The 13,770-nt window shown below is 35.4% G+C and overlaps 1 protein-coding gene across 3 annotated transcripts in view; it reads left to right on the top strand.

Moving 5' to 3' along the window:
• CEP76 (centrosomal protein 76) overlaps positions 1-13,770 on the top strand; it is a 45,616-nt gene that overhangs the window by 14,823 nt on the left and 17,023 nt on the right. For 2 of the 3 annotated variants that reach the window (XM_047697458.1, XM_047697461.1), the window contains exons 8-12: positions 644-832; positions 5,138-5,304; positions 6,837-7,170; positions 9,048-9,265; positions 10,045-10,851. In XM_047697458.1, the coding sequence (XP_047553414.1) occupies positions 644-832; positions 5,138-5,304; positions 6,837-7,170; positions 9,048-9,265; positions 10,045-10,183 (1,047 nt within the window). In that variant the 3' untranslated portion in view covers positions 10,184-10,851. Of the gene's footprint in view, positions 1-643; positions 833-5,137; positions 5,305-6,836; positions 7,171-9,047; positions 9,266-10,044; positions 10,852-13,770 lie in introns of those variants that run through there. The other variant, XM_047697460.1, reaches the window with a different exon arrangement.

The following is a 13,770-nucleotide window of genomic DNA, read 5'->3' as shown; positions in this document are numbered from 1 at the left end:
AAATTAGCCTTTTTTTTTTTTTTTAAAGATTCCACATGTAACACCATACAGGATTTATCTTTGTCTGACTTATTTCACTTGGCATAATACCCTTCAGATTTAATCCGTGAGGTCACAAATGGCAGGATCTCCTGTTTTATAGCTAAATAATATTCTATTGTGTATATAATACCACATTTTATGTACTCATTCATCCATTAAAGGACATTTTACTTGTTTCCATATCTTGACTGTTGTGAGTAATGCTGTAGGGAACATGGTTGTGCAGATGTCTCTTTGAGATACTGATTGCAGTTGCTTCAGATATATATCCAGGAGTGAAACTGCCGAATCATGATTGTTGAAGTTCTTAATGTCACAAGTTTTGGGGACGGCTGAGGGTTTTGAATCCCGGCTCTGTTGCATAATACCTGTAGCTTCAGTTTCTTCATTTATGAAATGAAAACAGTAAGAGATGTTAAGAGGATTAAAAGAGAAATTGTATGCGTAGCACTTAGCTGTCTAGTGTTAGATGCAGGGTAAGCACTCAATAAGTGGTATCCAGAATTATTTTGTCCCACATTAATATATTCGAAGAAAAAGTGTTAAAATTGGGAATAATTAATCTATCCTTACAGTTAATGTTTTTTCCCTCTTCCCCTAGGATGAAAATGGGGTAAATAGACCAGTTTGTTCCTATATTAAGCCACTTCGAGCTGGGAGGCTTTTGGATACTCCAAGACAAGCAGCAAGATTTGTTAATGTCCTTGGTTATGAAAGAGCACCTGTTATTGGAGGAGGAGGTAAACAGGAACAGTGGTGCACTCTGCTGGCCTTTCTCTGTAGAAACAAGGTATTCTACACATGTAATAAAGCAGTACATCATAGTTGATGGGAATTTCTATTTTCTATTGAAAATAGAAAAGTGGGTAAATTATCAATCTGAACTAGTCAGAATCTTTTTTTTTTAATACATAAAGAAAAAACATCTTTATTTTTTTGTGTAGTTTCTTATTTAGCATAATGTGATTTTTGTGAGGTGGAGCTAAGTACTGTAGTGTCAGAAATTAAGATATAGAGGTAAATTAAACAGTGAATTGGAGACGATGCTTATACCAGAATTATGGTCTTTCTAGTACTATTCATGTTTTAAAATCTATTTAGATGATACATTTTTTTTAAAAAGAGAAAATGGCAGTACAAGATGGATATGGCAGAAAATCTTGGATTGCATGGTATTTTATTCAGTTTCAAGTATATATATTTAAGAATTTGTGTACATTTTTGATGTTAATTCACTTCAGTAGATGAATTTTATAGATTATGTAATATTTTCAATCATCTGTGTTCTAAAAATGTTGATAGTATAAAAACAAGACTGGGGCGCCTGGGTGGCTCAGTTGTTAAGCATCTGCCTTCAGCTCAGGTCATGATCCCAGGGTCTGGGATCGATCCCTGTGTTGGGCTCCCTGCTCGTCAGGAAGCCTGCTTTCCCTTCTCCCACTCCCCCTACTTGTGTTCCCTCTCTCTCATTCTGTCTGTCAAATAAATAAAGTATTTAAAATATATATATAAAAACAAGACTATCTTTAGCATTTCAGTTCTGCTGAAATAGAAAAAAATAATTTTTAAAATTTGTTTTGAAATAATTTTGTTTGGTCTGAGGTTGTATTAGTAGTATGAGTATTCATTCACAAGGCAAAGCTTATATAGAAGAGCCAATTCAGCTTAGAGATTGATTTGTTAGGAAGATTTTATTTTAAAAACAATTGAAGGAGAGTTGCCTGGGTGGCTTAGTTGTTTGTCTGCCTTCAGCTCGGGTCATGATCCTGGGGACCTGGGATCCAAGCCCATGTTGGGCTCCCTGCTCAGTGGGAAATCTGTTTCTCCCTCTGCCCCCCACGCTGCTCTTGCTCTCTCTCTCTCTCACTCACACACTTTCTCTTTCAAAAAAATAAATAACCTTAAAGAAAAAAAAAAATGAAGGGGCTCCTAGGTGGCTTAGTCATTTGGGTATCTGCCTTTGGCTCAGGTCATGATCCTGATGTCTTGGGGTCAAGCCCTGCATCTGGCTCCCTGCTCAGTGGGGAGTGTCCTTTTCCCTCTCCCCCTCCTCCTGCTTGTGTTCTCTCTCAAATAAGTAAATAAAATATTTTTTAAAAAAATTGAAAACAGGGACATCTGGGTAGCTCATCAGTTAAACATCTGACTCTTGATTTTGGCCCAAGTCGTGATCTCAGGATCATGGAGTTGAGCCGCAAGTCAGGCTCCGCACTCAGCTCGGAGTCTGCTTAAGATTCTCTTCTCTTTCCCTCTCATTCTGCTTCTCTCCACCTCCCCACACTCTCTGTTTTAAAAAAAATGAAGTTAAACATTATCAAAAAATGAAGTTAAACATTATCAAAAAATTATTTTTATTTATTCTCAAGCTGTGGTTCCCAAAAGTTGTATGTATGGATTTAGGCTTTTTTCTTTCAAATATAGCAGGAATGGTACATATTTAAAATTATTATGTAAATAATTCTTTCCTAAAGCAAATAATCACCCTTTGGTTCATTATTTTTTTAACCTGAGTTAGTTTAAAGAGAAAGCACATCTTAAGTTAGAAATTTGAGTTATTAATTTTTAAAAAAAATTTTTAAAAATTATTCAGAAAGAAAGGGAGCGACTGAGAGCATGAGCATGGGGGAGGGTCAGAGGGAGAGGGAGAAGCATACTCCTCACTGAGCAGGGAGCCCAGTGTGGGACTTGATCCCAGGATACTGGGATCATGACCTGAGCCAAATATAGCTGCTTCAACTGAGCCACCCAGGTGCCCCAGAAGTGTGAAATTATTGAAAAAGTTATTCTTGCACAAAACAAGAGCATTACAGCAGTGAAGGTGAAATTTCACCCATAATTCTATTGCCAGCTTTTCATCTCTCTTTATATTTTTGTGTTTTTTCTCCTGTGTATTTATCATTTTTCCATAATTATAATTGAGATATAAGTAATATTTTGTGTTCTGCTTTGTAATTTAACATTATGCTATGAATGTTTTCCCTTGCATTGCTACAATTTTTATGATCTCCATCTTTTTTTTTTCAAAGATTTTATTTATTTATTAGAGAGAGAGAGGGGGAGAGATATCACAAGTAGGCAGAGAGGCAGGAAGAGAGAGAGGGGGAAGCAGGCTCCTCGCTGAGCAGAGAGCCCGATTCGGGGCTCGATCCCAGGACCCTGGGATCATGACCTGAGCCGAAGGCAGAGGCTTAACCCACTGAGCCACCCAGGCACCCCTATGATCTCCATCTTTTAATGGTGTGTAAATATGAAGTTTTCTTTAGTTGATATATAAAATCTACTTAACTATTGACATTGTAGGTACTGTTTCTTTTGGATATAGTAGCTTGCTTATAATTTGTTGATATCTTTGTGAGTGAACTTTTTCATTGAATATCTTTGGGAGTATTATTAATTTTCTTTTGAAATCTCAGTATAGAAATTACTAGAAATTACTAGGTCTAAAAGGTTGGATATTTTATTTTTCAAAAGTCAAATTTGACATTTTAAAATGCTGTCGTTTTAGTATAGTTAAAAAAACAGCAGTATAGAGCCACTGATACAAAATTTGGGGGAAAGAAATTGCCCCTTATGCTACCACTGAACCTAATAGTTACTTTTGCTTTTGTATGTTACCTGTATCCTTCACTTAAATATATATCTTCATGTAATTGTAGCCTTACAGTTAAATATTTTGATTTTTTATAGATTATCAGATATTTTGGGGCGCCTGGGTGGCTCAGTGGGTTAAAGCCTCTGCCTTCGGCTCAGGTCATGATCCCAGGGTCCTGGGATCGAGCCCCGAATCGGGCTCTCTGCTCTGCAGGGAGCCTGCTTCTCCCCGCTCTCTCTGCCTGCATCTCTGCCTACTTGTGATCTCTGTCAAATAAATAAATAAAATCTTAAAAAAAAAAAAAAGACTATCAGATATTTTCTGTTTTTGTAGCTTTCATAATATTTTTAAGTTGTGCAAGTAATATAATATTGTCAAAGGAAATTTAGAAAATAGAAGGGAAAATGATACGTAACCTCCCATAATTACAGCCAATGTTGACATATAGTTCTTTCAGTCATTTTTCCTGGTATGTATTACCTAAAAATGATCACATACAGATACTTCAACTGATTGTTTTAAGTTTGAGTATTTTCCCATGTATTTGTGTTTTTCTTTTTTTTTTTTTAATTTTTATTTTTTTAAGATTTTATTTATTTATTTGACAGAAAGCACAAGCACGGGAAGCAGCAGGCAGAGGGAGAGGGAGAAGCAGGCTCTCTGCAAAGTAGGAAGCTGGATGCAGGACTCTATCCCAGGACCCTTCTGGGATCATGACCTGAGCCAAAGGCAGAGGCTTAACCATCTGAACCACCCAGGCGCCCCTGTATTTGCATTTCTTGATACATCATTTGTCATCTTGATATTTGCATTTCTTGATATATCGTTTGTCATCTTGTCTGTTCATGTCCTTTAGCTCTTTAGCTATTCGTATTTAAAATCTTGCTACTTTTCTTTCTATGTTATATATAGGTTTTTTAATAAACTTTTGAATCTGAATGTCCCCTTTTAAAGTATATATGTTATGACTATCAGATTTGTGAGCACTGAGTTTATAAAATAATTAGGTTCTTCTAAAGTTCGCGTATTCTTACCCCTGTCCCCAGTTGTTTCAGCTTAACACTAGACTAATGATTAAAAGTGAAAAAATTAGGGGCACCTGGGTGGCTCAGTCAGTTAAGCACCTGCCTTTATCTCAGGTCATGATCTTAGGGTCCTGGGATTAAGCCCCAAGTTAGGCTTCCTGCTGTGCAGGGAGTCTGCTTCTCCTTCTCCCTCTTTGCTCTCTCTTTCTCTCTAAGTTAATAAATAAAATCTTCTAAAGAAAGAAAGGGAAAAAACTAGGGGTGTCTAGCTGGCTCAGTCAGTGAAGCATGTGACTCTCCGTCTCCGGGTTGTAAGTTTGAGTCCCATGTTGGGTTTAGAGATTACTTAAAAATAAAAAAAATAAAAACTTTAAAAAATGAAAAAATTAATACTGTTTTTTAATTATAATTTTGTATATTTGGATATTTAGTGAAGAAACTGTGAAGGAATAAATATTTAATTGATTTCATTTTCTAGGGTGACTGTGAAGATCATGCTAATCTTCTGTGCAGCCTTCTTCTTGGATATGGATTAGAAGCCTTTGTCTGTGTTGGGACTAAGGCAAAAGGAGTACCTCATGCGTGGGTGATGACCTGTGGAACTGATGGAACTATCACTTTTTGGGAGAGCTTAACAGGACACAGGTTTGTCAACTATGTTACAAAGATATTAAAATGAAGATGTATGGGTGCCTGGGTGGCTCAGTGGGTTAAGCCTCTGCCTTTGGCTCAGGTCATGATCTAAGGGTCCTGGGATCGAGTTCCGTATCGGGCTCTCTGCTTGGCAGGGAACCTGCTTCCTCCTCTCTCTCTGCCTGCCTCTCTGCCTACATGTGATCTCTCTCCGTCAAATAAGTAAATAAAAAATCTTTAAAAAAAAAAAAAAAGATGTAAATGTTTTAAATTATAGATTCTTTGTTTATATTGATGGTACTCAAAGGCACATACTGATAATTTTCATTATTAGAGCCTTTTTGATAACTATGTAAAAGATTACTTCAATTAAAATAGCTATTAAATTTGAAGAAAATTTGTACATCTAAAATATTCTTCCAACATAATATTGGTAAAAAATAAATGATTTATTTTTAATTTCGTGTAATTGGCATATGCTTTTTCTAATGTTCTTCCCCAAACCTAAAAATCAGTTCAGGTTATAAGTCATGATTTCTTTTGAAAATTTGATGTCACTAACCCCACATTGGTAAATTCACTGTATACTTAATTCTTTTGACTGCCGTCAGTTTGGAAAGAGTTCAGTGCTCCTCCCTCTTTCCTGGGACCATCTCTTTCTTTAGCTTCTTTTTTGTTTGTTTGTTTGTTTTAAGATTTTATTTATTTATTTGAGGGAGAATGAGTGAGAGAGAGCATGAGAGAGGAGAAGGTCAGAGGGAGAAGCAGACTCCCCAAGGAGCTGGGAGCCTGATGCGGGACTCGATCCTGGAAGTCCGGGATCATGACCTGAGCTGAAGGCAGTCGCTCAACCAACTGAGCCACCCAGGCGCCCATCTTTCTTTAGCTTCTTGATAGCACTTTCAATTTTAATTATTCCTATCTGGCTTGTCTCATTTCTCCTTCATCTTGTCTGTAAATGTTGGAGTTAACTAAAGGCGCAGCCCTGGGCCATCTTCTCAGTTTTCTGAATTTTTCCCTGGTTGCTATTCGTTTTAGTTAGTTATACCTATTAATGTATAGCTAAATTATTTTAATTGTGTTATCTGAGATGAACAGTTTTTATCTTTTTTTTTTTTTTAAGATTTTTTTTTATTTGACAGACAGCGAGAGCAGTAACACAAGCAGGGGGAGTGAGAGAGGGAGAAGCAGGCATTCCGCTGAGCATGGAGCCCAATATGGGGCTCGATCCCAGGACCCTGGGATCATGACCTGAGCTGAAGGCAGATGCCCAACGACTGTGCCACCCAGGCACCCTAAACGGTTTTTATCTTAATGGTTATACATAGAATATATTTTCATGTTGAATAAAGTTGATTTTTATATCATAATATGTGTCATACAATTACTAAAGAGTAATCAAATTGTAGAAATAAAAGAAGAAAAAGCAAGTATTGAACTCTAACCCTGGAAATAGTTATAGCCTTAAATATCTTTTTCAATTTGGTGTTGCCTTTTTAATTTTTAAGTTTTTATTATAGAAAGTTATGATTTACTTTTTTTAGGTACATCCACAAACCTGCCAATCCTGATGAATCTCCAGTTGCTGAACAGCCCAAACCATTGTACCCATATCGAACAATTGGTTGTGTTTTCAATCATCAGATGTTCCTGGGAAATTGTCAGCCCTCTGACTCAGTAGAAATCTGTGTATTTGATTTGAATGATGAATCCAAATGGAAACCCATGAGTGAAGAAGCAATCAAATCTGTGTGTGCTCCGGGAGCTACAACATCCCTTCCTCCCTTTCCCCCTCTATGTGCGTCCACAATTGATGCTTCAGTAACAAGTAATGAAATAGAAATGCAGCTAAGGCTGCTAGTGTCAGAACACAGGAAGGTAATTAACACTGAAATTTGTAGTTTCGTGCATTTTTTTTCATTTGTTTATATATTTAACAATTTGGGGAGGGGGCAGGTGGGATAGTGCCGTCACTGTTCTAGCCCCGAAGAAAGCAAATTTAGTTCCTGCCCTTAAGAAGCTTGTAGTTTTGAAAGTATGAGAGTTAGGTTCTAAGACTCAAAAATTTCTAAATTCACTAATATTTTTAGAATTCATTACTTCCTTCTAGAAATGAAGAATGTTGAACTAGTTCAGACTTTTGCTAAATACCACTAATTTGGATTTTTTTTGTGAAGCACTGATACTATTCTCTTCGAAAATGTTGGGTTATTTTTTTTCATATTCATTTTTTTCCAGGTTGGTTTTGTTTATTTCTTCCTATCACACTTACTTAGCTGGATGTAAAAGTATATCCTCATTTTCGCTTTAATTTGCATTTCCCTGATTACTAATGAAATCAATCCTCTTATTTCTTAGCCCTTCAGATTTCTTTTGTACATTAAAGAAGATATTAAAAAAAATAAAAATATTAGTATATTTTAAGAATTTTTTCATCACAAGAAGCCAGTCAGGGAGTGAAAAGAGCACAGTTGGAGTGGGAAAAGTTCTTTGTAACATATGTAACTGTCAAAGGACTAGAGTCCCCGATTCACCTTTTTGATTCCCTGATAGACTCCCCATCTTCGGTGAATCCTGTTTTCTGTGTTCCTTGAGGCCATCAAAGGCAAACTGATTTATCAAATATGTTTTGTGGGTCCCCAGTTACTATTAGTTTTGGCTTCTAAAATCTGCTGTACTCACTTGCCAACTCACCAAAGCATCTAAAAGTATATTTTGGAAAATATTTAATCTGGCATTTGTAGTTTGGTCTTAGCAATAGGTTGTTCAAGGACCTAGTTCACTATGTCGCTGGGAATGAAAGCCCTTCATTACTGCTCCTTTCCTTCCATCACTTACACTGCCTTTTAATTTACTTAGATCTTGTTTACAAACAAGGCCAGTATTTTATTACATTATAAGAACTTATATAGAAGAAAACTGAGCTAGATACTAGTGTTGATCACTAAGTTAATTATGCCTGTAAACCAGCAAGTCAGATTTACATTGTGCCACAGTAAAAAGATATAGATGATATAGACCTTTGGGGTTACTTGGAACCACTTAAAACCTTGAACACAAAATGAGGAAATGGTAGAGATCTATTATGATAATCAAAATATTTCGAATTTTGACAAGTTTTTTATGTTTAATGTTTTTAAAATATCATGTGTCTAGAGATCTATAGTTCATTTGATGTTATAGATGAAATCATAATTGCTTTTAACATTCCATAGAAACATGTTTTAAGCTCCCTGAAGGCCTATAGCATATTTTTTTCACCTTTTTATCTCTATAGTATGAAAGTTAGTGTTTTTTTTTTTAAATAAATACTTGAGTTTAATTATACATGCAATTCATTTGTTGACTTTTCTACTACTGTTGAGTTTGTGTTGGAGCAATCAAATTAAGCAGATTGAATCTTACTAAACTCTTTAAAGTTAAATAAAATACGATTTCAAATTTCAGTGGCGCTGTGTTTTCCATAGTAGGACGCTTCCATACAATCTTTTCTAGTGGATATTAAGGAAGTACAGGTTTTGGAGCCTTTAGTAACATCATTGTATTGAAAGCTTTTTATTTTTTTCTCTAAGAAGTAAAACCAGATACTTGTAGTTCCTTTATTTGCATGTGTCCTTACATTTATTAATAGAAAGTTTAAAAAGTTATGATGTTTTAAAAATGTCTTGGCATACATTAAAATAGTCAATGCTTATAATTGGTTTTTAAAATATTAGTGTATTTTACCTTTTCTTTTTATCTTTTGATTGCTGTAGGATCTTGGTCTCACTACTGTTTGGGAAGACCAGCTTTCCTATCTCTTATCACCAGCTTTGGCTTCTTATGAATTTGAGCGTACAACAAGTATATCTGCAGGCAATGAAGAATTTCAAGATGCCATAAGGAGGGCTGTCCCTGATGGTCACACATTTAAAGGGTTCCCAATACATTTTGTATATAGAAATGCAAGGCGTGCATTTGCCACATGTCTTCGGTAAGGTAGAATTCATGAGTTCATAAATGTTATTATTGGCTTGGGAATTTAAAGATATTTATTTATTTGAGAGAGAGCATGAGGTGGGGGCATAGTGGGGACAAGCAGACTCTGTGCTGAGCATGGAGTCCAATGTGGGGCTGGATCTCATGACCCTGAGATCATGACCTTAGCCGAAACCAGGAATAAGATGTGTAACCTATTAAGCCACCCAGGTGCCCCTATTAAGCTAGCGATTTTAGCATTCTGTTAGTCTGGTTATTTGGGAAGGATTTTAGAATCACATGGTGAACTTTTGTAATGATTTATTATTTTCCTTGCCACAGATTGTGATTCATTAAATCTGAAATGTAGCTCTAGGGAGTTGGGATAATTTTCCCATTTGTTTTGGTGCAGTCTCAGTTGAGGATTTCTGATCTTGTCCAGGATAATATATTTTTTTTAAGATTTTATTTATTTATTTGACAGACAGAGATCACAAGTAGACAGAGAGGCAGACAGAGAGAGAGAAGGAAGCAGGCTCCCTACTGAGCAGAGAGCCTGATGCGGGGCTTGATCCCAGGACCCTAGGATCGTGACCTGAGCCGAAGGCAGAGGCTTTAACCCACTGAGCCACCCGGGTGCCCCCAGGATAATATTTTTAATTTGTAGACTGAGGAAATATTCTATAATTTGAATAGGTCAACCCAAATCAAAGGGCTATTGGTAGCAGAGACAGGATTTTTAAAAGATGTTTTAAATATTGACTTACTTAGAAGTTCACTTTCTTTCTTATATAGGTCTCCTTTCTGTGAAGAGATAATCTGTTGCCGTGGAGACCAGGTGCGACTGGCAGTCCGAGTCCGAGTGTTTACTTACCCTGAATCTGCATGTGCTGTTTGGATCATGTTTGCTTGTAAATATCGCTCGGTATTATAGGACTAACATTTCTATAAGAATATACCTGTGTTTTATTGGAATTTTACACATTGTACATTACTAGCTGTTTAGAGGTTGTTATTTTAAGAATCACATTCTGGCTTGGATGTCATGTTTCACTTTTGTATATACCTGACTGATAATGTTTGAAAAAAATCATGTGTGTATTTAAAAATTAAGGATAAAAAACTTGTGTAAATCTGAGTGGAATTTAGTATAAATTAAGTGTATATTTTAATAAATGCTACTTTGTTTACAGGTATTCAGTAGTTTAAATATGAATATAAAGTTTACTCCATTTTCTTTACATTAACAGGTAATCAGAGATATTTATTTGTCCAAGGGTTTGAGCCATAGTAAAATCAGTATCATTATTTTTCATAGATTAATGGGATTATTTTATATAATTAGAAATTAACCTCACAACAGATTTATTTATTAAATAAGTGAAAATACATTTTGATGAATTATCACTTCTGTGGTTTACCTGTGGCCATGGGATATTTGAGACTTTCCAGGGATTTATGGGAAGACTTTGATGCAAGAGTAGGAAAAACAAATAGCAGAAAAGCATAAATATTAATAACAAAACAAACCTCACGTAAAAGTACATAAATAATTTATAAATATGTTAGTTTGATCCATTATAAAATGAGTATTTTTTTTATTTTTAAAATGTTTAAATCTTTATTTATTTGAGAGAGAGAGAGCACACATAAGCAGGGGAGTGGCAGAGGGAGAGGGGGAAGCAGGCAACCTGCTGAGCAGGGAGCCTGATGCAGGACTCTATTCCAAGACCCTGGGATCCCAGGGTCATGACCTGAGCTGAAGACAGACGCTTAACGACTGAGCCACCCAGGTGCCTCAAAAATGAGTATTTTAGAAAAAATTCATCATACCCTTTTGTTGTGACACTGATAAACTGGTTTCTGTGATTATTATTGGCAGTCTGTTGATGATTTTTTTGTAGTCATTACTGTCCTTTTCATGGATATCATCTTATAAAACCACATTTGTTTTTCTGTCTTGAAACCACATTTGTTTTTCTTTCTTCCTTTTTGTTTTCCATTGTGCTAAAACCATCAGTGTATATGTGACTACTCTAAATTGGAGAATCATTATGTGAGGCCACTGAAAAATGAGCATATGTGAGGGACTCCATGCTGATATTTGCTTTAAAATTGAGCAAGTTTTAAAAGTTTGTTTTAAAAGTGAGCAATAGTGACCATTAAAAAAACTGTAGCATTTTTTTTAAGGAGCTGCATGACAGTTGATTTAACTATCCATTCAGCATCTCTGCACAGATCTTGATTCAGTTGGTTCATCCATTGGTCTTTTTTTTTTTTTTTAAGATTTTATTTATTTATTTGACAGAGAGATCACAAGTAGGCAGAGAGGCAGCCAGAGAGAGAGGAGGAAGCAGGCTCCCCGCTTAGCAGAGAGCCCGACGCGGGCCTCAATCCCAGGACCCTGGGACCATGACCTGAGCCGAAGGCAGAGGCTTTAACCCACTGAGCCACCCAGGTGCCCATCATCCATTGGTCTTAAGAAAGCAACTGTGTGGGTGCCTAAAGTGACTCAGTTGGTTAAGTGTCCCACTCTTGATCTCAACTCAGGTCTTGATCTCAGGGTTGTGAGTTCAGCCCACACTGGGGTCCACGCTGGGCGTGGAACCTAGTTAAAAAAAATAACCAAAAAAAAACAGGATACCAGTTGGCTGTACAGGTTACTCCTTTTCATCACTTCATTGCAAATAAAATGATTTAATGTTTTTTTAAAAAAGTAAACCTAGAGATACCCTAAAATTTGCCTTTTGCTTATTTTTATATATGATAAATATTTATGATTTAACTTGTTTTAAAAAATCTGAAAATATCCTTCCTAATTTTCACTGAAGATAGTAATCAGATGTTTCTTGTGAGACTGACCTGACTTTAGAGAATTAGCAAAATAAGAAATAAGACTTTTTCCCTCTGTTACCAGAATTATTCATAAAGCTATCAATAGGGAAAATTGCTTGTAATGTTCAACTTTTAGAATTAACTATTTATGGGGCACATATTAAAAGGCAGACTATGTTAAGATAAAGGTTATGTTATCACTGAGGCTGGGTAATATCTTCCTGACTTGTTGTACCAGAGTTACACATGTATTCATAATGCGTCTTTGGTATGAGTTCTAAAATAAATTTCCTTTTTATGCACTTTAATAGAGTCTGATGTGAATAATTTCCTATAAAGGTGGTTTATTCCAAAAGATTCTTTCAGTGCATTTATCACTAGAATTCTCTACCAGTAGTTTTTCTTTTTAAAAATTAAATTTACCTTGTCTATTTGTCATAAAAGTTATTTTCGTATTAAAAATGTAAAATTTTTTATATAATGTCTTTAATGTTCTTTTTGACAATATGTACACTAATACAGTCCTCTATACATATATATGTGTGTGTATAGTATATAGGTGTATGTATTTAGTAGAAGAATATCAGAAACCTAGAAATTTTATTACTCAAGCATGAGCCTGTTGAATAAAGTATTAAATTTAGTTCAAACTAAGTGAACACTCCAGATACCTTTACATTTTTTTCTATTATTGGCGGTATACATTTTTTTATATGATCTGCAAAAATACATTTATAATTTGGCCGTTCTGGAAAGTACACATATTTGAAACCCACTTTTCTACTTCTTAACAAAGATATGATTTGAACCAAATGAAAAGTAGGCTTTATATCTAAAAAGACTTATTGCTGTTAAAGTAGTATTCTGTGCCATGTAACTGATCATCAGAAGGCATTAGTTATAAATCATTGATTGCTTAACCTATCCCATTCATACTTTTGATTTCATGCTGTACTAAATAAGAACATATTTTAGGTTAGACTACAGTTGGCAGTTTTTACAGGTGTTTTTTTTTTTGTTTTTTTGTTTTTTTGTTTTGACTCTTAGATAACAGTTTTGTCCTTTCTACTTAAGAAGATAAGTACAGGAATTAGATGATCTGATTTTTAACATGCCCTTAACTTTTAAACCAATGAAAAGGCAGCATTGGTTTCTAGCTGTTGGTAGTTCAGAAATAATTTAACATTAGCCAAAGCATATACAAAATATTAAAAACAAAATAGCTAAACATACAATAGAAGCCATCTCATTTTGAAAACCTAAATTGTTTATAGCATATGCTATATTTAAAGCACAAGTTGAGTTATAATCATTAATGCATGTAAATGTGGGTATTAAATGTTTAATTTTTCTTCTGAGATGTGGTTGGCATATCATTGTAATTCCATTTGATTTGTATTTGGTTTGTGAGTTAACTACATGATACCAGTGTTGAAGTAGACATGGATATTAGAAGGGAATTAGAGTGTATTAGCTGGTCATTAGTTCACATATATTCTCTATTTTTTAAAGATTTATTTGTTATAGAGAGCGAGCAAGCGGTGGGGAGGGGCAAAGGGAAAGGGAGACAGATAATCCTCAAGCAGACTGTCTTCTGAGCACAGAGCCTAATGTGGGGCTTGATCTTGGGACTCTGAGTTCATGACCTGAACTGAAATGAATGACTGAGCCACCCAGGCACCCCAG

Source organism: Lutra lutra, chromosome 12 (genome assembly GCF_902655055.1).
Source record: "Lutra lutra chromosome 12, mLutLut1.2, whole genome shotgun sequence".
NCBI lineage: Eukaryota > Metazoa > Chordata > Mammalia > Carnivora > Mustelidae > Lutra > Lutra lutra.
This window is presented reverse-complemented; position numbering and strand designations above follow the sequence as displayed.